Source organism: Oncorhynchus masou, chromosome 22 (assembly GCF_036934945.1).
Source record: "Oncorhynchus masou masou isolate Uvic2021 chromosome 22, UVic_Omas_1.1, whole genome shotgun sequence".
NCBI classification, from domain to species: domain Eukaryota; kingdom Metazoa; phylum Chordata; class Actinopteri; order Salmoniformes; family Salmonidae; genus Oncorhynchus; species Oncorhynchus masou.
This window is the reverse complement of record NC_088233.1, coordinates 40,116,987-40,139,225: the sequence shown is the minus strand read 5'-3', so window position 1 is coordinate 40,139,225 and position 22,239 is coordinate 40,116,987. Positions and strand designations below refer to the sequence as shown.

At 42.6% G+C, this 22,239-nt stretch overlaps 1 protein-coding gene across 1 annotated transcript in view; it reads left to right on the top strand.

The window, feature by feature from the left end:
* LOC135509493 (cytosolic carboxypeptidase 4) overlaps nucleotides 1-22,239 on the top strand; it is a 141,727-nt gene that overhangs the window by 77,043 nt on the left and 42,445 nt on the right. Inside the window, exons 19-21 of the mRNA XM_064930203.1 lie at nucleotides 11,203-11,332; nucleotides 12,593-12,724; nucleotides 13,018-13,194. Of these exons, the coding sequence (XP_064786275.1) occupies nucleotides 11,203-11,332; nucleotides 12,593-12,724; nucleotides 13,018-13,194 (439 nt within the window). The remainder of the gene's footprint in view (nucleotides 1-11,202; nucleotides 11,333-12,592; nucleotides 12,725-13,017; nucleotides 13,195-22,239) is intronic.

Below are 22,239 nucleotides of genomic sequence, written 5' to 3'. Positions count from 1 at the left end.
CTGTTATTCCGAATCCCATATCATAGTTGTATACTGCAATTTATACTGTATGCGTACTCGACAAAAGTACATCATAACATTTGATATAACAGGGCAATATAATGAGCTGTTCTGATTGCAGTTGTATTAGAGCATCATTTGAATGGGATTTTAAAATGTATACAATGAGTCTTGTTTATTTGAATATTCAATCCAAATGTTTTTTTGTCTGCTCAGAGCTCCACATCAAGGGAGATACTTAACAACATCCCATGACTTTTCCCTCGGCAGAATGATTGTGCCCAGCAGGCACGAATAAGCAAACAAATGAATATTCAAAACAAAGCCATCCCCCATCTCTATGCTTTGCACACAGGTGATAATACAGTCAGTCCGACCCAGCCATGCACAACAGAAGCTCCGTCAAAACATCTGACAGACCCTGCTTTAAATCCACTGTGAGATTTGAAAGGAAGAGAGAGCATCCAGGAGAGAGGGGGTGGGTGAAGTAGGCACTTGAAACACAACTCAACTGCTGGCTTCACGCTCCACTCAGGCTTGTTGTGGTGGATTGTGGGACGGCAGTCACTCGTAAATAATGCACAGGCGCAATGGCGGACAGGGTGAATGTGTCTGAACCAGCCCAGCCAATCTAGAGTTCCAGGAGAAGATGTAGACCAAATGGCTGTAGAGTAAAGCAATACGACATGATGATGTGGGTGTTGCTGCAGTTATTGCATAGTGGTGCTGAGTGAGGTTGCCTGGCACTGCCTATCAGCATAGTTGTCACATTGGTGTTCTAGATTATTTGAAGATCCAGTGGCGTAAGTCTCCACTTGCTTCAGTGTTTCTACAGTATGATTCTCCATGGTGGAGAATAGATGCATATAACTGATATGAGTTCTAAAGATATTTTCATATTTGGGCTCTCAGAGTACATCAGTGTAAGACAGTCAGTAAGCGGTTCAGAGGGTTTCTGAGACGGCTTTGAACTCCGGTATGGAGAAGATGCTGGATCCGTTAGCTTAACGGAGAGCAGGGTTTTTGCATTTAAGAGCATTTCAAAACTAACTATCTTCCCAGCAGCTGTCGTCTGCACTTACTTCTTTCCTCTCAGACATCCCGAGGGACACGTCAATCACACAGACAGAACGTAGCAGCAGCCAGAGTTCTGTTAGGGTTTCCATGGGCATCATCTGAAGAGATGAATGCCTGAGTCGAAAATGGTTTAAAGCTATCAGGCAATATTATGGAAGGACACGCTTTGTGTAACAAGCAGGAGCTTTGTTATTATCTCTCTCAAGGTAAATGGAGGGAAATGATACAAAAGAGGATTTAGGAATTTTCAGGTGTTTATCAGTGAGGTAAGAAATGACCTAATTTTTTTGTTATGTGAACACAAGGTTTATGCTTTTTCCTGTATACAGTAGGCCTGCCTGGTCTCTGGTGATTTGGTTATGCAAGTTTCCCTCCTTGGCAACATCACAGGGATGAAGCACCAGGCAACGGTGTCAGAACCAATCAGCTCCGGTCTATGCTTTCCACAGAGGTGACAGATCGTTATTATTTATCCAAATCGTACTAAGCGTCACAATTACATCATTAATTTGGTTAAAATGACCTTTTTATTTGAGTCATTGAGCAGAACGTTTTAACATTGGATGAATAGCTGATTAATCTTTCAACTGGACAAACAGGGGAAATGTGATTGCCACAATTGGAGTGAGTAACAGAGAAATGTTGGTATTGTTGACATAGCTTTGATGATTTCCTGCCACACGTTGAATGCTCCCGATGTTCAATTTTTAACACCAAGTTGAGTAAAAGCCTTCTAGGCCCTTCAAACGAGATACTATACCAGCTAGCTATGATCATTTTTAGGCCATTGATGTGACGAATAGGCTATACTGTGATAGAAAAATCAGTCATTATTCATGGACTGGTGTTGATGCACAAATGTCAACATTTATATGGTTGTAGCTTCTCTGTCTAGCTATGCACACTATATATACACAAAAGATTTTGGACACACCTTTAAATTAGTGGATTCGGCTATTACAGCCTCACTGGTTGCTGACAGGTGTATAAAAGTGAGCACACAACCATGCAATCTCCATAGACAAACATTGGCAGCAGAATGGCCTTACTGAAGAGCTCAGTGACTTTCAATGAGGCACTAGATGCCACCTTTCCTACAAGTCAGTTCATCAAATGTCTGTCCTGCTAGAGCTGCCCCGGCCAACTGTAAGGGCTGTTATTGTGAAGTGGAAACGTCTAGGAGCAACAACGGGCTCAACTGCAAAGTGGTAAGGCACACAAGCTCACAGAAAAGGGCTGAAGTGCATAAAAATGGTCTGTCTCTGTTGCTACACTCACTGCCGAGTTCCAAACTGCCTCTGGAAGCAACGTCAGTACAAGAACTGTTTGTCGGGAGCTTTATGGAATGGTTTTTCATGGCCGAGAAGTCGCACACAAGCCTAAGATCACCATGCACAATGCCAGGTGTCGGCTGGAGTGGTGTAAAGCTTGTCGCCGTTGGACTCTGGAGCAGTGGAAACACATTCTCTGGAGTGATGAATTACCCTTCACCATCTGGCAGTCCGACAAACAAATCTGGGTTTGGCAGATGCCAGGAGAACGCTAGTGCCAACTGTAAAGTTTGGTGGATGATGAATAATGGTCTGGGGCTGTTTTCCATGGTGCGTCGTTTTAGGCCCTTAGTTCCAGAGAAGGGAAATCTTAATGCTACAGCATACAATGACATTCTAGACGATTCTGTGCTTCCAACTTTTTTTGGGGGGAAGGCCCTTTCCTGTTTCAGCATGACAATGCCCCCGTGCACAAAGCGAGGTCCATGCAGAAATGGTTTGTCGAAATCGGTGTGGAAGAACTTGACTGGCATGCACAGAACCCTGACCTCAACCCCATCGAACACCTTTGGGATGAATTGGAATGCCGACTGCGAGCCAGGCCTCATCGCCCAAAATCAGTGCCCGACCTCACTAATGCTCTTGTGGCTGAATGGAAGCAAGTCCCTGCAACAATGTTCCAACATCTAGTGAAAAGCCTCCCAGAAGAGTGGAGGCTGTAATGGCAGCAAAGGGGGAACCAACCATGTAGTGTATCCTCTCTCATTGACCTGAATATGAAATGGCATTTTGTTCTCTTTGAGTGCATCACCAATCAATCGCATGGTTTTATCAATCTCTCTCCTGCTCTGCTCTGTGTGGGCTGTATTTGTGTTGTTGATGGATGGAACATGTGTAAACGTTGATGCTTTCTCCTGTGAAGAGGAGCCATGTGACATGTGTGTTCCATAGCTCAGACAGGACATTGATGTGTCAGATCAATGTACAGTGTGTCCAAGAACCCATGACTCTCTCCTGGGAGGTCTGTCATGTCAGCCACATTTACAATCTCCTTTAAAGCCAGCCCATCCTCCATAGTGATAGCCGTGGCCACGGACGGAGAGAGCGAGGGAGATGGGACGGAGGTGTCAAGGCTGCTCCCTCCTCTGCTCACCTGAGCCTCTATCCTCTATCTGTGAAGCCATCAGAGCACTCCAAACAAAAGGAAAATGAATTTCCACTTTCCAATTCCACCAGTTAATGGGACTCACCCATGTGCTGCCAGACAGAGCGCTTCCCCCTCCCAATAGTGATAAGAGCTCCAATATCTGCTCAATGTTTTCCATTAGTTTTAAATGATAAACTCTGGGATACAGTAACAGTGATTTTCCATCCTGGCAATGCTTAATGCTTAAATCCGAATCTGTGGCGTGGTGGGGTGCAGTGACTTTGAGGTCGAACTAAATGCTCATTGTGCACATCCATGTCTGATGGAGATTTGAGGGTGAAACTAGGATGTAACCCCATTAGACGGGGCATAGAAATCTATTCATCCCCCTGAACTGGCGACTCCCTGTAACAAAACTAAATTGAACTGTCTTTGTCTGGGATGCAAAGTGGACCCAGCGGCAGATTGCTTTGTTTGTAAAGGACAGGAGGTAGACTTCTGTGTCTAGGAGTAAAAAGACCGTTTGAATTCATTCATTTTTCATTTATTTAGAAAATTAATTCCGTCAAATGCTATAAAGAGACGAAGGTTCTTTTTGTACCCTGACATCTGTTATAATGGCGACTGAAGAAATATCAGACTGCGTGAGACTACAAGTAAACATGTTGTATGAGAACAAGATAGTAGTGCCAGTCATCGACTTTGTGAATTGACAGAAAATCGATGGATTGAGATTACTGATCGCAAAACACATCAACCCTGTTACCTATAGACAGACAGGCTAGAATAACACGTCCACCCTGTTACCTATAGACAGACAGGCTAGAATAACACGTCCACCCTGTTACCTATAGACAGACAGGCTAGAATAACACATCAACCCTGTTACCTATAGACAGACAGGCTAGAATAACACATCAACCCTGTTACCTATAGACAGACAGGCTAGAATAACACATCCACCCTGTTACCTATAGACAGACAGGCTAGAATACATCAACCCTGTTACCTATAGACAGACAGGCTAGAATAACACATCAACCCTGTTACCTATAGACAGACAGGCTAGAATAACACATCAAGTTAATAACAGACAGGCTCACATCAACCCTGTTACCTAGACAGACAGGCTAGACAGACTATAGATAGACAGGCTAGAATAACACATCAACCCTGTTACCTATAGACAGACAGGCTAGAATAACACATCAACCCTGTTACCTATAGACAGACAGGCTAGAATAACACATCAACCCTGTTACCTATAGACAGACAGGCTAGAATAACACATCAACCCTGTTACCTATAGACAGACAGGCTACATCCACCCTGTTACCTATAGATAGACAGGCATCACATCAACCCTGTTACCTATAGACAGACAGGCTAGAATAACACATCAACCCTGTTACCTATAGACAGACAGGCTAGAATAACACATCCACCCTGTTACCTATAGACAGACAGGCATAACACCCTGTTACCTATAGACAGACAGGCTAGAATAACACATTACCTATAGACAGACAGACAGGCTAGAATAACACATCAACCCTGTTACCTATAGACAGACAGGCTAGAATAACACATCAACCCTGTTACCTATAGACAGACAGGCTAGAATAACACATCAACCCTGTTACCTATAGACAGACAGGCTAGCTCAGTTACCTATAGACAGACAGGCTAGAATAACACATCCACCCTGTTACCTATAGACAGACAGGCTAGAATAACACATCAACCCTGTTACCTATAGACAGACAGGCTAGAATAACACATCAACCCTGTTACCTATAGACAGACAGGCATCACAACCCTGTTACCTATAGACAGACAGGCTAGAATAACACATCAACCCTGTTACCTATAGACAGACAGGCTAGAATAACACAACCCTGTTCTATAGACAGACCTAGAATAACACATCAACCCTTACCTATAGACAGACAGGCTAGAATAACACATCAACCCTGTTACCTATAGACAGACAGGCTAGAATAACACATCAACCCTGTTACCTATACCTATAGATAGACAGACAGGCTAGAATAACACATCACACCCTGTTACCTATAGACAGACAGGCTAGAATAACACATCAACCCTGTTACCTATAGACAGACAGGCTAGAATAACACATCAACCCTGTTACCTATAGACAGACAGGCTAGAATAACAACCCTGTTACCTATAGACAGACAGGCTAGAATAACCTATCAACCCTGTTACCTATAGATAGACAGGCTAGAATAACACATCAACCCTGTTACCTATAGACAGACAGGCTAGAAAGGCTAGAATACAGTGTTACCTATAGACAGACATAACACATCCACCCTGTTACCTATAGACAGACAGGCTAGAATAACACATCAACCCTGTTACCTATAGACAGACAGGCTAGAATAACACATCCACCCTGTTACCTATAGACAGACAGGCTAGAATAACACATCAACCCTGTTACCTATAGACAGACAGGCTAGAATAACACATTTTTTTGAATAACACATCAACCCATTAGACAGACACTTCCATTACCTTTAACACATCCACCCTGTTAAAAAAAACCCTGTTTTAGAATAACACATCAACCCTGTTACCTATAGACAGACAGGCTAGAATTTTTACCCTGTTACCTATAGACAGACATAGAATCACAAAACTATAGATATAATATACCCTGTTACCTTGCAGTAGACAGACAGGCTAGAAGCCATCAACCCTGTTACCTGTTACCTATAGACAGACAGGCTAGAATAACACATCAACCCTGTTACCTAACCATACCAGTCATCCAACAGACACTAGAATAACACATCACCCTGTTACCTATCAGACAGGCTAGAATAACACATCCACCCTGTTACCTATAGACAGACAGGCTAGAATAACACATCAACCCTGTTACAGAAGCATCCAGGGAATAACACATCAACCCTGTTACCTATAGACAGACAACACCCTGAATATCCAAACCTCAGGCTAGAAGCCACATCAACCCATACCAGTCAGACAACAGCATTCAACCCGACAGATCTCACATCAACCCTACAAGGCGACAGATCTCCTAAATAGGGGACCCAAACCCTCCAAGATCCCCCCCCACAGTTCCACAAGAGCTGCCCTCAACCATCCGAGATCCCTCCTACGGTCCTCCAAGAAAAATAAATAAATAGATAATAATATGTCCATTCCCCACTCCCAAGAACCCCTCCAATGCACCAACAACCAAGAAAATGAAGTAAAGAGAAAAAAGAAATCAACAATGCAAAAAAACAAGGACAACTAGAGGGCAGGGTCAACTCAAGGACAACATCAAGGACAACTCGTATGGAATAACCTTCATTTCTCAGAACAGTTTCAACAATGTTTTTTTTTTGCATTGAACTTCCATTCTTTAAAAAAAATGTTTTAAGAATAAGCCACTCAACCATACCAGTCATCCAACAGACTCCCATTCAGAGCGACACACAGAAGCATCCAGGGTCAACACCCTGCTGTCGACAGACGAAAACGGGGACCCAAATCCAAGATCCCCCGACAGTTCCACAAGAGCTGCCCCTCAACCATCCGAGACGGTTTCAGAAGAAAGGTCTTTGTTTCTGGCAATTTTGAGCCTGTAATCGAACCCACAAATGCTGATGCTCCAGATACTCAACTAGTCTAAAGAAGGCCAGTTTTATTGCTTCTTTAAATGAGGACAACAGTTTTCAGCTGTGCTAACATAGTTGAAAAAGTGTTTTCTAATGATCAATAAGCCTTTTAAAATGATCAACTTGGATTAGCTAACACAACGTGCCATTGGAACACAGGAGAGATGGTTGCTGATTATGGCCCTCTGTACGCCTATGTAGATATTCCATAAAATAATCATCCGTTTCCTTCTACAATAGTCATTTACAACGTTAACAATGTCTACACTGTATTCTGATCAATTTGATGTTATTTTAATGGACAAAAAAATTGCTTTTCTTTCAAAAACAAGGTCCTTTCTAAGTGACCCCAAACTTTGTAACGGTAGTGTATACCTTTCAAGTATGCTGTGATGTTTAACGTACAATTTCAATCTATCTAATCAAATAGAATCCACAGATTGCGAGTTGAAGATGAATCCTTTTACAAAGACTATTAGTATATTAGTAATTGACTGACCCGGTCTCTCCAGGTCTCCTATCAGTACTATTTCTAGGGTCAGTTGAAGATCAATGTTATGCATTTTCAGCCACTTCCTCTCCTTGTTGTACACAAGAAGCTTCCATTCCCTGTCACAAGGTGATCCATGACTGATTTAAAAGGAAATCATCAACCCTGTTATGGTCAATCATGTTACTTTATTTGGCACTTAATGGGCAATTATTATAGTCATTTTTTTTTTACATCTTGTGATGGGAAACTTGTTTTTTAAATTAAATTGGACATGACAGAATGTTAAGTGAGATAAAATTAAGTGAAATCAAACTTTTATTTTGACCAAGTTACACTTCTCAAAAAGCACTGAATTGGTGGAACGACCCAGCTGTTACTGTCAAAGATCTGAGTGACTCCCACATCCAACACACACAGAGATATACACTCATTTAGTGTGATGTTGGATAGATGACCATTATATTCCAATCCATTCACACGTGATCAACTCTGTTTCTAATTAGATCCTATAAGAACATTACTCCTGCTTAGGTAAAAATCTGTTGAAGCTCAGTCCTGCATTCATGAACTTAAATACAGTATATCTGGGCAAAGTTTTTTAGAGACGTTAGGAAGGCCTGGAGTACAATTTATCTCAGCACAGATTTGTCAGGTTTCTGGTGTAACGGTAGTTTGCTCTTTCATCCCCAACCTGAAATGACTGAGGAACAAAATTATCACATGCCCAAAGATTCACTATATTGGATCAGTATCACACTGTAGTTAATATGAGACGCATTGAAAAACGTACTTCAGATGAAGAGTTCAACATTCAAAGCTCACAAATCTTGGCTTTAATGTATTATACTGTGCGTTATGATGAGATAGATCGATACATTCATCATGTCCGTCACTCTCATGACATGTACGTATTAGATCCATACCCACCCACTTACTATTCCTAGTCATCCAGTTTGTTAAATTTGTGAGCATAATGTGGGATGGCCGGCGGACATCTTGCAGGCTGTGAAACGGGGACGGGCTGTCAGACTGTAACACACAGTAAATGGAAACAAAATGCTCTGCTGCCCTCGCTCCTCATTGAGTGGGAACTCAAAGGTCTTCATAAATTTTTTACTGTCATGAACAAAGCAGAGTTTTTAAACTGAAAGATATAGTCTTTCATTTCTGTGTCATTTTCAGCAAAGCCCGTGGATTACCAAATTGCCTGACAACAGAGGCTTTGTGATCAGATTGAATTAGAAGTTAGTAGGCATGTCAAGAAAGATAATTCGCCAAGTGGAAACGATACCTCAACAGGAGGTCTACTCTATTTTTGGAGAAGCTTTTTTTTGTGTTTGAATATAATTTTGTACATGATATTATTGTCTTCTGTACAGCAAGTGAATAGATATAACTTTTACGACAGAGACGGCCAGTTGGTCCACTCCAAAGGTTAGTTTCAGTTTGAGTATGTCGCTCCCAGAGAGCTTGGAAAGGTGCCCTTTCAACTGCTAGGTTGTTATGTTGAGATGACTATAGATTTTGATGTCTAATATTTAGGTGCATCAAAACTAGCCTGTAGCTTATTGCAGGGCATACTGTATTTCAAAGATATTATAGCTGGTCATATCAAATCTAATCTGGCCTTGGTCTGTTTCTGCTCTAGACAGTCAATGAGTGTCATGGTCTTCACTGGTAGCTTCATTATGTGTACAAAACAATGTCACGTTTATTCCCCTTGAAGAATCGTAAGGTATGGAAACTCACCAGAGGAGGCTGGTTGGAGGAGCTATAGGACTCATTGTAATGGCTGGAATGGAATTAATGGAACGGAGTCGTGTGGTTTCCATATGTTTGATGTGTTTGATACCGTTCCATTTGTTCCATTCCAGCCATTACAATGAGCCGTCCTTCTATAGCTCCTCCCACCAGCCTCCTCTGAAATGAACATACTAGTGAGTATTACTTGATCCCATTTAATGCATAGGATTGGCTAGATAAACATCTTCGTGCCACTTTGTTCCACCTTTTCCCTGTGTGTTTTGCAGTCGTGCTGTAGAAATACCAACCAACAGTTCTCGTTCACCACTCAGTCCAATAGTTCTGAGGGTCCAGAACTCAGTAATCAATTGACATCTAACCTGTCAGGTCAGTGTTCTCTGCCTTGGCAGCTCCATGACAGGCTGTCAGTAAAGATTGGAAAGGCTGCCCTCTAGTTTGGCAAGCAATCACACGTTAAACATCCGTCATTTGCCCCTCTCATAAGTAATGGAAAATGATCAAGCTCCTGGCTACCGAGACATGAAGTTTTGCTTCTGGTGTAGCTGTTATCTGCTGAATTGTTTTTATGTTTACCATTTAGTTTGATAATTTAGGTGGATTTGGCACAATTTAGATTGTTCCCCCCCCCCCCTACTATGTGTGCATTGTTATGTTCAAATTGAGCATGATATAAAATGTTAAATCAAACTGCTCCATGTTGCTCTACCAGAATGTTCTGAATTGTTACACTTCGAAACGGAAAACGCCTGTATGCGGGTGTTAGTGAACGTCTGCCACTAAATGCAGAAGTGCCTAATCTAACCTAAGAGCTGCACTGCCGGACAGTGTGGCTCTCCCCAGATGAGTCTACCCAGTATAGTTCATCTGGACTGAGAGAGATGGAAATGAGTACAGGCTACTTTGAAAGCCAGCGACGATAGTTATCACCATTAAATGCAATGTAACACGGTATCATAAATGATGTGATACATGTTTCCCCATAAATGTTAATTTGAGACTATAGCATCATATAACTATCGATTTGAGAAAAACAGATCTTACTGTGGCGATGCTCATCTGGCCAGGAACATGGCAATAGGATACTTTCTCCATGGTACATGAGACTGTACCTTTCCTCTATGTTTTGTGTAAATCTTATGTCTTACTGCATTGACGTTAATGGGAGATTTCTGCATCACTTGAGTTGCCCGTGCAGCACAGGAGGCTGCTGAGGGGAGGACGGCTCATAATAATGGCCGGAACAGATCAAATGGAATGGCATCAAACACCACGAAACCAAGTATTTGATACAATTCCACTGATTCCACTCCAGTCATTACCACAAGCCCGTCCTCCCCAATTAAGGTGCCACCAGCCTCCTGTGCTGTGCAGATCTCTAGTCAGATTTGGCCCTATGTGATTTGAGTTGCTGTGTGTTTAGTTCAGCAGGTACTGTAAATGCTCTCTACATAATGCCTTTCCATTCAAAGGTCATTCATATGATTCAATGCCAACTGCAGGATAGACAGGATAGACATTCAGTATTGCATAAACAATCCTAAAATGGAGGGTATAATTTGACACTCTTGACTCAACTTGACTGCTACTGTGGTTGGTCTGCTCAGACAAACCGAATCGGATCGCTATTGTTTGTATGTGCTGATCTCGCAGACCCTGAGATATGGATGACCACATGTTAGGGTTTTTGCTGATAAGTGCACTGAAACGGCTTTGAGCTTTATGTCCGTAAAGAAGACTTGCATTATTCAGCAGTAGACCTCATAGTATGTATCTCTGTTGTGTTGTTAACAGTCACCGCTGCTCTCTGAACGGTGAAGATCTCAACAGACAGTGGATGAAGCCTGATCCTGTACTGAGCCCTACTATATACCATGCCAAGGGCTTCCTCTACTACCTCAACAGCATCGGCAAGACACCCCTGGTGAGACATGTCACTCAACAGCTCCACACTTCACTTCACAAGCATTTGTACAGTCTTTTGAGTTCCAAAAGGGTTCTTCGACTGTCCCCATAGGAGAACTCTTTTGTGTTCCATGTAGAACCTTCTGTGGAAAGGATTTACAAAACCCAAAACCTGGAACCAAAAAGGGTTCTCCTTTGGGGACAGCTGAAAATAACGTTTAGGTTCTAGATAACACTAAGAGTGTAGAACAAATAGATAGCTCTCTTTCACACTCTCGTTTTCTCTCTCTTTCTCTCTACCCCACCCTCTCACAGAAATACTCAGACAGCACATGCATTGCTTTGACAATAATGTGATGCAAAAGCACTTATGTTGGCCATTCAGATATATAACTCAACATCCCTGGTCTATCTGATTCACCGCCCCTGAACTTTGTGATGTTCTTTCTGAATCTACTTATCTTGTTTATAGCTAAGGTGTTCTGCTGTGATCTCTACCTGAACTCCAACAAACATTTGCTCTGTTTCCAGAATGTAAAGCCAGGCAAACATATAGCTCTGGGTTTCTCAGCCCTTCTTACCACAAACTTGATTGGACTGTTTTAGAACTGTTTAACCTCAGTTACAGGTAACTAATTTATATTATGACAATCTGGCAGGTTTATTTCTGTAACTGAAAATCATTGCACGTGTCTTGAAATGCCAAATATAAGTTAATTATGTCAAATCAATGTTCATAGTGAAACAAATGTTTGTTTTTTAATTACTTTTCCTGCCTCAGCGTAAAGGTAAAGAATCAGAAACCTTCTCACCTATGGGTTTGATAATTTTTTACTGTGTTGGGAAATGAACAAGTCAATTGTGTGGCAGCAGTATAATTAAATAATTAACTTGATTTGTAAATCAATTGAACCGTTATTTACAGTTTATTATTACCGTAATCCCCCAGTGTACCTGCAAATAATTATGAGCATGAAACTGTATTATTATCACTAAACAAAACAAGTGCCTAATGCAATTTATGGATAGTGATTGACTTCTCTTTGTTGTAAATGTTGCTCACCAAAGTGTATTCCACGTGAATTGATGCGGTTAATGCCCACTTTGACTAGACAGTCGACTGCATTTGTACTAAAGCCGCTGTGTTATTATCTCACACAATGGCCCTTAAAACCTTGTCATTTATGTGATCCCCGTTAGATTAATGAGGTTCAACGACGCCCAAAACCTTGTGTTCCTTCAGGGCCGTCATCACAGCTGTGTCATGTTGCCTCCACAGGTGTTCTGTGATTACCATGGTCACTCGCGGAAGAAGAATGTGTTCCTGTACGGCTGTAGTGTGAAGGAGACTGTGTGGCAGTCAGGTTCTGCTGTCAATACTGCCACCCTGAAGGAGGACCCAGGATATAGGGTAGCTATTACTGGATATTTGAAGTTGAATTAACGCTTGTTCATCATTACCTAGCTACGGTATCAAGCTTTGTTTTGGGGGAAGACAATGTGTCTTGGGAATGATGTCATGTTGTGAAAAACGATGAATGTATATATTGTAAATCATTTATCAATAATTTATTAGCGCTTCAATGAATCATGACGGTAATCACCCTTTCTTTATCTACGTTATTTGGCCTAAACAGTGTAAAGAATACCCATCCCTGCACCTGTATTAAAGCACATTTCTTCTTGCTTTGTCTTTGTCTCCAGACCATCCCTAAGACTCTGGACCGGATAGCCCCAGCCTTCTCCTTCAACAGCTGCAACTACCTTGTGGAGAAGTCCCGAGAGGCCACAGCCCGGGTGGTGGTCTGGAGGGAGATGGGTGTGCTCCGGAGCTACACCATGGAGAGCACCTACAATGGCTGCGACCAGGGTGTCTTTAAGGTTGGCACACAGAGAACGCTGTTATAAGCCCTGGCTTAGTGTACAGTGGAGCAAAAAAGTATTTAGCCAGCCACCAATTGTGCAAGTTCTCCCACTTAAAAGATGAGAGAGGCCTGTAATTTTCATCATAGGTACACTTCAACTCTGACAGACAAAATGAGAAGAAAAAAATCCAGAAAATCACATTGTAGGATTTTTTATGAATTTATTTGCAAATTATGGTGGAAAATAAGTATTTGGTCAATAACAAAAGTTTATCTCAATACTTTGTTATATACCTTTTGTTGGCAATGACAGAGGTCAAACATTTTCTGTAAGTCCTCACAAGGTTTTCACACACTGTTGCTGGTATTTTGGCCCATTCCTCCATGCAGATCTCCTCTAGAGCAGTGATGTTTTGGGGCTGTTGCTGGGCAACACAGACTTTCAACTCCCTCCAAAGATTTTCTATGGGGTTGAGATCTGGAGACTGGCTAGGCGACTCCAGGACCTTGAAATGCTTCTTACGAAGCCACTCCTTCATTGCCCGGGTGGTGAGTTTGGGATCATTGTCATGCTGAAAGACCCAGCCACTTTTCATCTTCAATGCCCTTGCTGATGGAAGGAGGTTTTCACTCAAAATCTCACGATACGTGGCCCCATTCATTCTTTCCTTTACACGGATCAGTCGTCCTGGTCCCTTTGCAGAAAAACAGCCCCAAAGCATGACGTTTCCATCCCCATGCTTCACAGTAGGTATGGTGTTCTTTGGATGCAACTCAGCATTCTTTGTCCTCCAAACACGATGAGTTGAGTTTTTAACAAAAAGTTATATTTTGGTTTCATCTGACCATATGACATTCTCCCAATCTTCTTCTGGACCATCCAAATGCTCTCTAGCAAACTTTAGACGGGCCTGGAAATGTACTGGCTTAAGCAGGGGGACACGTCTGGCACTGCAGGATTTGAGTCCCTGGCAGCGTGGTGTGTTACTGATGATAGGCTTTGTTACTTTGGTCCCAGCTCTCTGCAGGTCATTCACTAGGTCCCCCCGCGTGGTTCTGGGATTTTTGCTCACCGTTCTTGTGATCATTTTGACCCATGGGGTGGGATCTTGCGTGGAGCCCCAGATCGAGGTAGATAATCAGTGGTCTTGTATGTCTTCCATTTCCTAATAATTGCTCCCACAGTTGATTTCTTCAAACCAAGCTGCTCACCTATTGCAGATTCAGTCTTCCCAGCCTGGTGCAGGTCTACAATTTTGTTTCTGGTGTCCTTTGACAGCTCTTTGGTTTTGGCCATAGTGGAGTTTGGAGTGTGACTGTTTGAGGTTGTGGACAGGTGTCTTTTATACTGATAACAAGTTCAAACAGGTGCCATTAATACAGGTAACGAGTGGAGGACAGAGGAGCCTCTTAAAGAAGAAGTTACAGGTCTGTGAGAGCCAGAAATCTTGCTTGTTTGTTGGTGACCAAATACTTATTTTCCACCATAATTTGCAAATAAATTCATAAAAAATCCTACATTGTGATTTTCAGGATTTTTTTTCTCATTTTGTCTGTTATAGTTGAAGTGTACCTATTTTGAAAATTACAGGCCTCTCTTGTCTTTTTAAGTGGGATAACTTGCACAATTGGTGGCTGACTAAATATTTTTTTGCCCCACTGTATATGTTTGTAGAAGTCAACGTCACTCTTTACGATGTGCTTCATGAGTCTGTGTTGGGGCCAGTTCATTGATACGTTGGTGCAGTAGGACTATTTCATCAGCAGTGGAAGAAAATTGGTTTGAGTGCCTTGTCCTAAATAGACAGAGAAGGATAGCTCTTCAGAATGCACCAATGCATTGGCTTCCTCTGGGATTGTAGTGGTATACAATCAGTGTTCCCTCCCTGAGGCACAAACACTCACACCTCCTTTGAGAAATAACAGTAGAGTAGAAATATTATGTTTGAATAAGCACAGTGGATATCAACAGAAGACTCATACTAGTGTATCTTCTCATGCTGCATCTCTTGAGAAGAAATGGTTCATATATTATGAAGAGGGGGAGAAAGGAACACCTCCCAAAAGCAATATGGGTAATTAGGCTTGCACTCCTAAAGTAGTCTTAAAAAGTTAGCCTGTAAACTAGACCCACTTTTACAGTAGTTTTCTTTGACCTATAAATAATTTGTCTTTATATGAGCAGCGGAACTTTTCACTCTCCTTGTGCTATGATTTTTAACAGTAGTTCTCCTATAAAGACAATAAGAAATAAAAATGTCTTAGTAAAGGTTATTCGGTCCATGGAAGAAAATATGTAGCTACAGTTGTGCCAATGTTTCTCCCATGACAAATATTCCACTAACCTTAGCTGTACTCTAGTAGTCTTGGGAGGGAAGTGTTGGCATAACAGTACAGGTTTTGCAATCCTCACGTGTCCATGGGATCCCTCCATTTGACCTTACCCCAAACATCCCCTACCTACCCCTTCCCCCCCTTTCAACTCCCCCCATGTGATCTCATTGGAGGAGAAGCCTCCCCCTCTCTCTGTCTCCTCATTATAGCCTGCAGAAGGTAATAATCATTTATTGCACTGCTGATTGGTTCACATGGTTTTTTTTGTAATCACGTTTTAAAAGCTACTAAGCAATGTCTCCCAGGTGATTTCACAAATTTTACCTGCATTTTCGATGATGCAGAATTATTTTTGATTGTTATTATTTAACCTTTATTTATGTTATATACAATATATATATATATACTGGACAAAAATATAAATACAGCATACTGAGTTAAAGTTCATATAAGGAAATCAGTCTATTGAAATAAATAAATTAGGCCCTAATCTATGGATTTCACGTGATTGGGCAGGGGCCAGCCATGGGTAGGCCCCGGAGAGAGCCAGGCACATCCACTGGGGAGCCAGGCCCAGCCAATCAGAATGAGCTTTTCCCCGCAAAAGGGCTTTATTAAAGACATAAATAGTTCTCAGTTTCATCAGCTGTCCGGGTGGCTGGTCTCAGACGATCCCACATGTGAAGAAGCCGGATGTGGAGGTCCTGGGCTGGCGTTGTTACATGTGGTCTGCGGTTGTGAGGCCGGTTGGACATACTGCCAAATTCTCTAAAAAGATGTTGGAGGTGGCTTATGGTAGAGAAATGAACATTCAGATCTCTGGCAAGAGCTCTGGTGGACATTCCTGCAGTCACCATGCCAATTGCACACTCACTCAAAACTTGAGACATCTGTGGCTTTGTGTTGTGTGAGGTTTTGGTGCGCTTTTGGTGCGTATCTCAAATGTCTGGGATTTTTATTTCAGCTCATGAAACATGAACACCTTACATGCTGCATTTATATTTTTGATCAGTGTATATATATATATATATATATATATATATATATATATATATATATATATATATATATATGCTTCTTTCACATAAACATAAAAGTAAGCCACGTCATCTTCCTTTATTCACCCTTTTCAATCCATCTTTAAACAGCGTTGGACTACGAGTAAGTACTGAAGATTCACTTATGATCATCAGTGTGGGCAAACAACCTTGGTGAACAAATCACACATAATGTTCAGACCGTCAGAAATAAGAGACATTAAATTGGGCCGCAGAGGCAGCCAGTGGATAGGTGGGCACATTGCCAGACTACCTTCCCCTCTTTAGATGAGTGCCATGGGTCCGTTTATGCCCACAGTTAATCTTGACCTTGGCGGTAATATCTTATTGTATGGTATATTTATGCTGTAACTTTCTATAGCATAGATTTTTCATAATGAGATAAAGGCTGTTTCATAGCAGAGTGTTCCTGAGCATGAAGAAATAAAGTTGAGTCAATGAAAGATCACTTTCATATGTATATCAGGAGGATTTAAGTGTTGATTACATGTTCAAGTCCTCTATTTTAACCCCCACCAAAAAAGTCTACTGTTAAACTGCCTTCATGGTTTCATGTAATTCCTGATTTAAATGAGATTAGAAGATCCATAAGTGATGGAACTGTCTCTGTAGAATAGAGCAAGCACATTTTGACAGCAATACATGCTGATCAATGGAATTCGAACAAATCGGCGGTCCCCATTGGAGACCCTTTAAAAACTCTTTTTGGTTCCAGGTAGAACCTTTTTGGCCTCCATGTAGAACCCTCAGTGTAAGCTATAAAGAGTTCTACCTGGAATCAAAAAGGATGCTCCTATTGGGACACCCAAAGAACCCGTTTAAAAAAAACTTTGTTTCTAAGTGTGTAGCTATGCTACCAACTTATACGATCGGGAGTTAGCATTTAGCAGGCAAGAAACCCCGAAAAGGACAACTTCTAAATATTATGCAGCAAAAAAACAGCCAAATACACTATATCAAAATCTGATTTTAGTAACCACATTGTGACCAGTTAGAGCACATACAGTACATGACGGATTCAATGAATATCCATTTTCTTCCACACAATTTCTTTTCATGACCGCCAATAATGGCGTCCTTGTTCTTTCCCCCAAGGTCTACGTTCCATTGCCCTCTTTACCGCATGTACAGTTGAAGTTGGACATTTACATAGACTTAGGTTGGAGTCATTAAAACTTGTTTTTCAACCACTCCACAAATTTCTTCTTAACAAACTATAGTTTTGGCAAGTCAGTTAGGACATCTACTTTGTGCATGACACAAGTCATTTTTCTAACAATTGTTTACAGACAGATTATTTCCCTTATAATTCATTGTATCACAATTCCAGTGGGTCAGAAGTTTACATACACTAAATTGACTGTGTCTTTAAACAGCTTGGAAAATTCCAGTAAATGTCATGTCTTTAGAAGCTTTTGATAGGCGAATTGACATAATTTGATAATTGGAGGTGGAGGTGTACCTGTAGATGTATTTCAAGGCCTACCTTCAAACTTCAAACTTTGCTTGACATCATGGGAAAATCAAAAGAAACCAGCCAAGACCTCATAAAAAATGGTAGACCTGGTTGTATGGTAGACCTGGGGACCCTCTCTGCAGGCCCTGGACTGGGGACCTTCATTGCAGGCCCCAGACTCGAGACCCTCGCTGGAGGCTCCGGACTGGGGACCGTTGCTGGAGGCTCCGGACTGGAGACCGTCTCTGGAGGCTCTGGACTGGAGACTGTCGCTGGAGGCTCCAGACAGCGGATCGACACTGGAGGCTTCGTGCCATGGATCCTCACTGCAGGCTCCGGGCCATGGATCCTCACTGTAGGCTTTGTGCCATGGATCATCACTGGAGGCTTCGTGCCATGGCTCATCACTGGAGGCTTTGTGCCATGGATCTTCACTGGAGGCTTCGTGCCATGGCTCATCACTGGAGGCTTTGTGCCATGGATCTTCACTGGAGGCTTCGTGCCATGGCTTATCACTGGAGGCTTTGTGCCATGGATCTTCACTGGAGGCTTCGTGCCATGGCTCATCACTGGAGGCTTTGTGCCATGGATCTTCACTGGAGGCTTCGTGCCATGGCTCATCACTGGAGGCTTTGTGCCATGGATCTTCACTGGAGGCTTCGTGCCATGGCTTATCACTGGAGGCTTTGTGCCATGGATCTTCACTGGAGGCTTCGTGCCATGGCTCATCACTGGAGGCTTTGTGCCATGGATCTTCACTGGAGGCTTCGTGCCATGGCTCATCACTGGAGGCTTTGTGCCATGGATCATCACTGGAGGTTTCGTGCCATGGATAAGAACTGGAGGCTTCGTGCCATGGATCATCACTGGAGGCCTCCTACGTGGCGCAGGAACAGGTCTCTCCGGACTGAGGAGACGTACTGGAAGCCTGGTGCGTGGAATCGGAACAGGTCTCACCGGACTGGGGAGATGCACTGGAAGCCTGGTGCGTGGAGCAGGCACCGGATACACTGGGCCATGGAGGCGCACTGGAGGTCTCAAGTGTACAGCTGGCAGAACCCGTCCTGGCTGGATGGTTACTTTCTCCCGGCGAATGCGGGGCGCTATCACGGCTGTGCAGACGCACCGGAGACACAGTGCGCAGAGCCGGCTCAGGATATCCTGGGCCGAAGAGACGCACTGGAGGCCAGGAGCGCTGAGCCAGCACCATTCGTCCTGGCTGGAGGCCCACTTTAGCCTGTCCAATGCGGGGAGCTGGAATATAGGGCACCGGACTGTGACTGTGCACTGGAGACATGGTGCGCATCATCGCATAACACGGTGCCCGACCGGTCACACGCTCCCCACGGTAAGCACGGGGAGTTGGCTCAAGTCTAAACCCCGACTCCGCCAATTTCCCCTTGTTCCCCCCCCAAAAAGTTTTGGAGCTGCCTCTCGGGCGTCCGTGCCGTGACCCCTTGTATAGTTGCCGTTCCTCTAATTCCCCGTATCCTCGCCGTTCCACTCTAGCTGCTTCTATCTCCTCCCTTGGACGGTGATACTCTCCAGCTTGCGCCCAGGGACACTTGCCTTCCAGTATCTCCTCCCATGTCCACTCCTCCAGAAAACGCTGCTGGGTCTTTTTGTGGTGGGATCTTCTGTAACGTGCGTTGTTTGAATGCGACCAAGGTTCAGCGTAATTTGTGGTCATCATATTTATTAAATGAGAACCAGCAGCAAAATAACAAAGTGAAACCAAAACGAACCTACAGTTCCGTAGGCTACAAGAACTGTACAAAAACAAGATCCCACAACATAGGTGGGAAAAAGGCTACCTAAGTATGATTCCCAATCAGAGACAACGATAGACAGCTGCCTCTGGGAACCACACTCGGCCAAACACAAAGAAATACAAAACATAGAATGCCCACCCAGCATCACACCCTGACCTCACCAAATAGCGAAATAAAACGTCTCTCTAAGGTCAGGGCGTGACACCTAGAGATAAATGTACTTTGATGTGAAAAGCACAAATCAATCCCAGAACAACAGCAAAGGACCTTGTGAAGATGCTGGAGGAAACAGGTACAAAAGTATCTATATCCACAGTAAAACAAGTCCTATATTGACATTATCTGAAAGGCTGCTCAGCAAGGAAGAAGCCACTGCTCCAAAACCACCATAAAAAAGCCAGACTACGGTTTGCAACTGCACATGGGGACAAAGATCGTACATTTTGGAGAAATGTCCTCTGGTCTGATGAAACAAAAATGGCCGTTAATGACCATCATTATGTCTGGAGGAAAAAGAGGGAGGCTTGCAAGTTGAAGAACACCATCCCAAACGTGAAGCACGGGGGTGACAGCATCAAAGTTGTGGTGGTGATTTGCTGCAGGAGGGACTGGTGTACTTCACAAAATAGATGGCGTCATGAGGGAGGAAAATGATGTGGATATATTGAAGACATCAGTCAGGAAGTTAAAGCTTCCAAATGGACAAGGACCCCAAGCATACTTCCAAAGTCGTGACAAAATGGCCCAAGGACAACAAAGTCAAGGTATTGGAGTGGCCATCACAAAGCCCTGACCTCAATCCTATAGAAAAGTTGTGGGCAGAACTGAAAAAGTGTGTGCGAACAAGGAGGCCTACAAGCCTGACTCAGTTACACCAGCTCTGTCAGGAGGAATGGGCCAAAATATTGTGGGAAGCTTGTGGAAGGCTACCCAAAATGTTTGACCCAAGTTAAACAATTTATATGCAATGCTATCAAATACTAATTTAGTATATGTAAACTTCTGACCCACTGGGAATGTGAAGAATGAAATGAAAGCTGATATAAATAATTCTCTCTACTATTATTCTGACATTTCACATTCTTAAAATATAGTGGTGATCCTAACTGACCTAAGACAGGGATTTTTTTACTGGGATTAAATGTCAGGAATTGTGAAAAACTGAGTTAAATGTATTTGGCTAAGGTGTATGTAAACTTCCGACTTCAACTGTATGAGAGTCATTTGAAACCATTCTCTCTATGCTCTCTCTATAGCACAGTCAATGACTTAGAAGACTGAGTCCAGCTGGCTAGAATAACACTGACTAAGTGTTGCTGTGTTGGTTATCAGATCAGAAGCTGAATGTGGGTGATATGGACTAATGGATGAGAAAATCTGACTTTTCATTAGGATGGCCCAGTGAGCAGGTGGTGGGCCATATGTTTGCTACATGCACTTTAGGGTTGGGAAAAAGCCTGAATGTTTCTTGATTAAAAAGTCTGTACTAATATCGTCAGGCCGTGTCAGAAGTCTGGCAGACCATCAGACTCTCTCTCTCTCTCTCTCTCTCTCTCTCTCTCTCTCTCTCTCTCTCTCTCTCATATATATATATATATTTATCTCTCTCTCCCTCTCTCTGCTGCTCTTTATGTGCTGCTTGAGCAGTCACTGATGAAATGACCTCAGTTCACTGTTAATTCATGCCAATTAGTGGCTTGTGTGAGACGTGGGATTGGCTGTGGGATTCGTCAGGGACTAGAAGCTTAATTATCCTCTCAGACAGTCACTGAATCAGAGACTGGGTCATTGATGGGAGCAGCTCACCACTGAGTTAGCAATACGCTGGGTTTGGTATGCAGGCTTGGTGAACTAAGTGGTTTTATTCTACATGTAGGAGAATGTGTTTAAACAGTGAACAAAAATATTCTGTACTTCATTCACACATGGATTTGTATAATTTTTGGTATCCTGAATTTCATTTGTCTTGAATTTTCATTTCCAGAACTGTATGGGCAATTCAAGGGGATTCCTTGGACTGAACTCCTAACATCAGTTTCATCTATTATCTTTGTTTTTCTTAATGATAGCCTGTCAAAATATGAATACATTAATGTGCTTATTGCTGCAAGTACAACTGTTGAATATGAGGTTTTCAGATCAGCCACAACATAAAAACTGCCTATGTGAATTGGGACAATGCATATTGAAAGCCATATTGACTTTTCCTTTCCCATCTTTCCATTCACCACCATGACACCGGGTTTCTATTACTTGATGCCGTAAGACTGTCTACGCTAAAAGAAGGGAAATCTTCAAAGGAATCTAATTTGCATCACAAAGATTCTACCTCTAATCACCTTAGCTTTGCATTTCCAGCTCGAGGGGAAGAACGTCTGCTGAGTTGTCATTTCTTTACGCCCAAACGAATCAAGTCTTATTTTTCTTAAGGACACAATTAA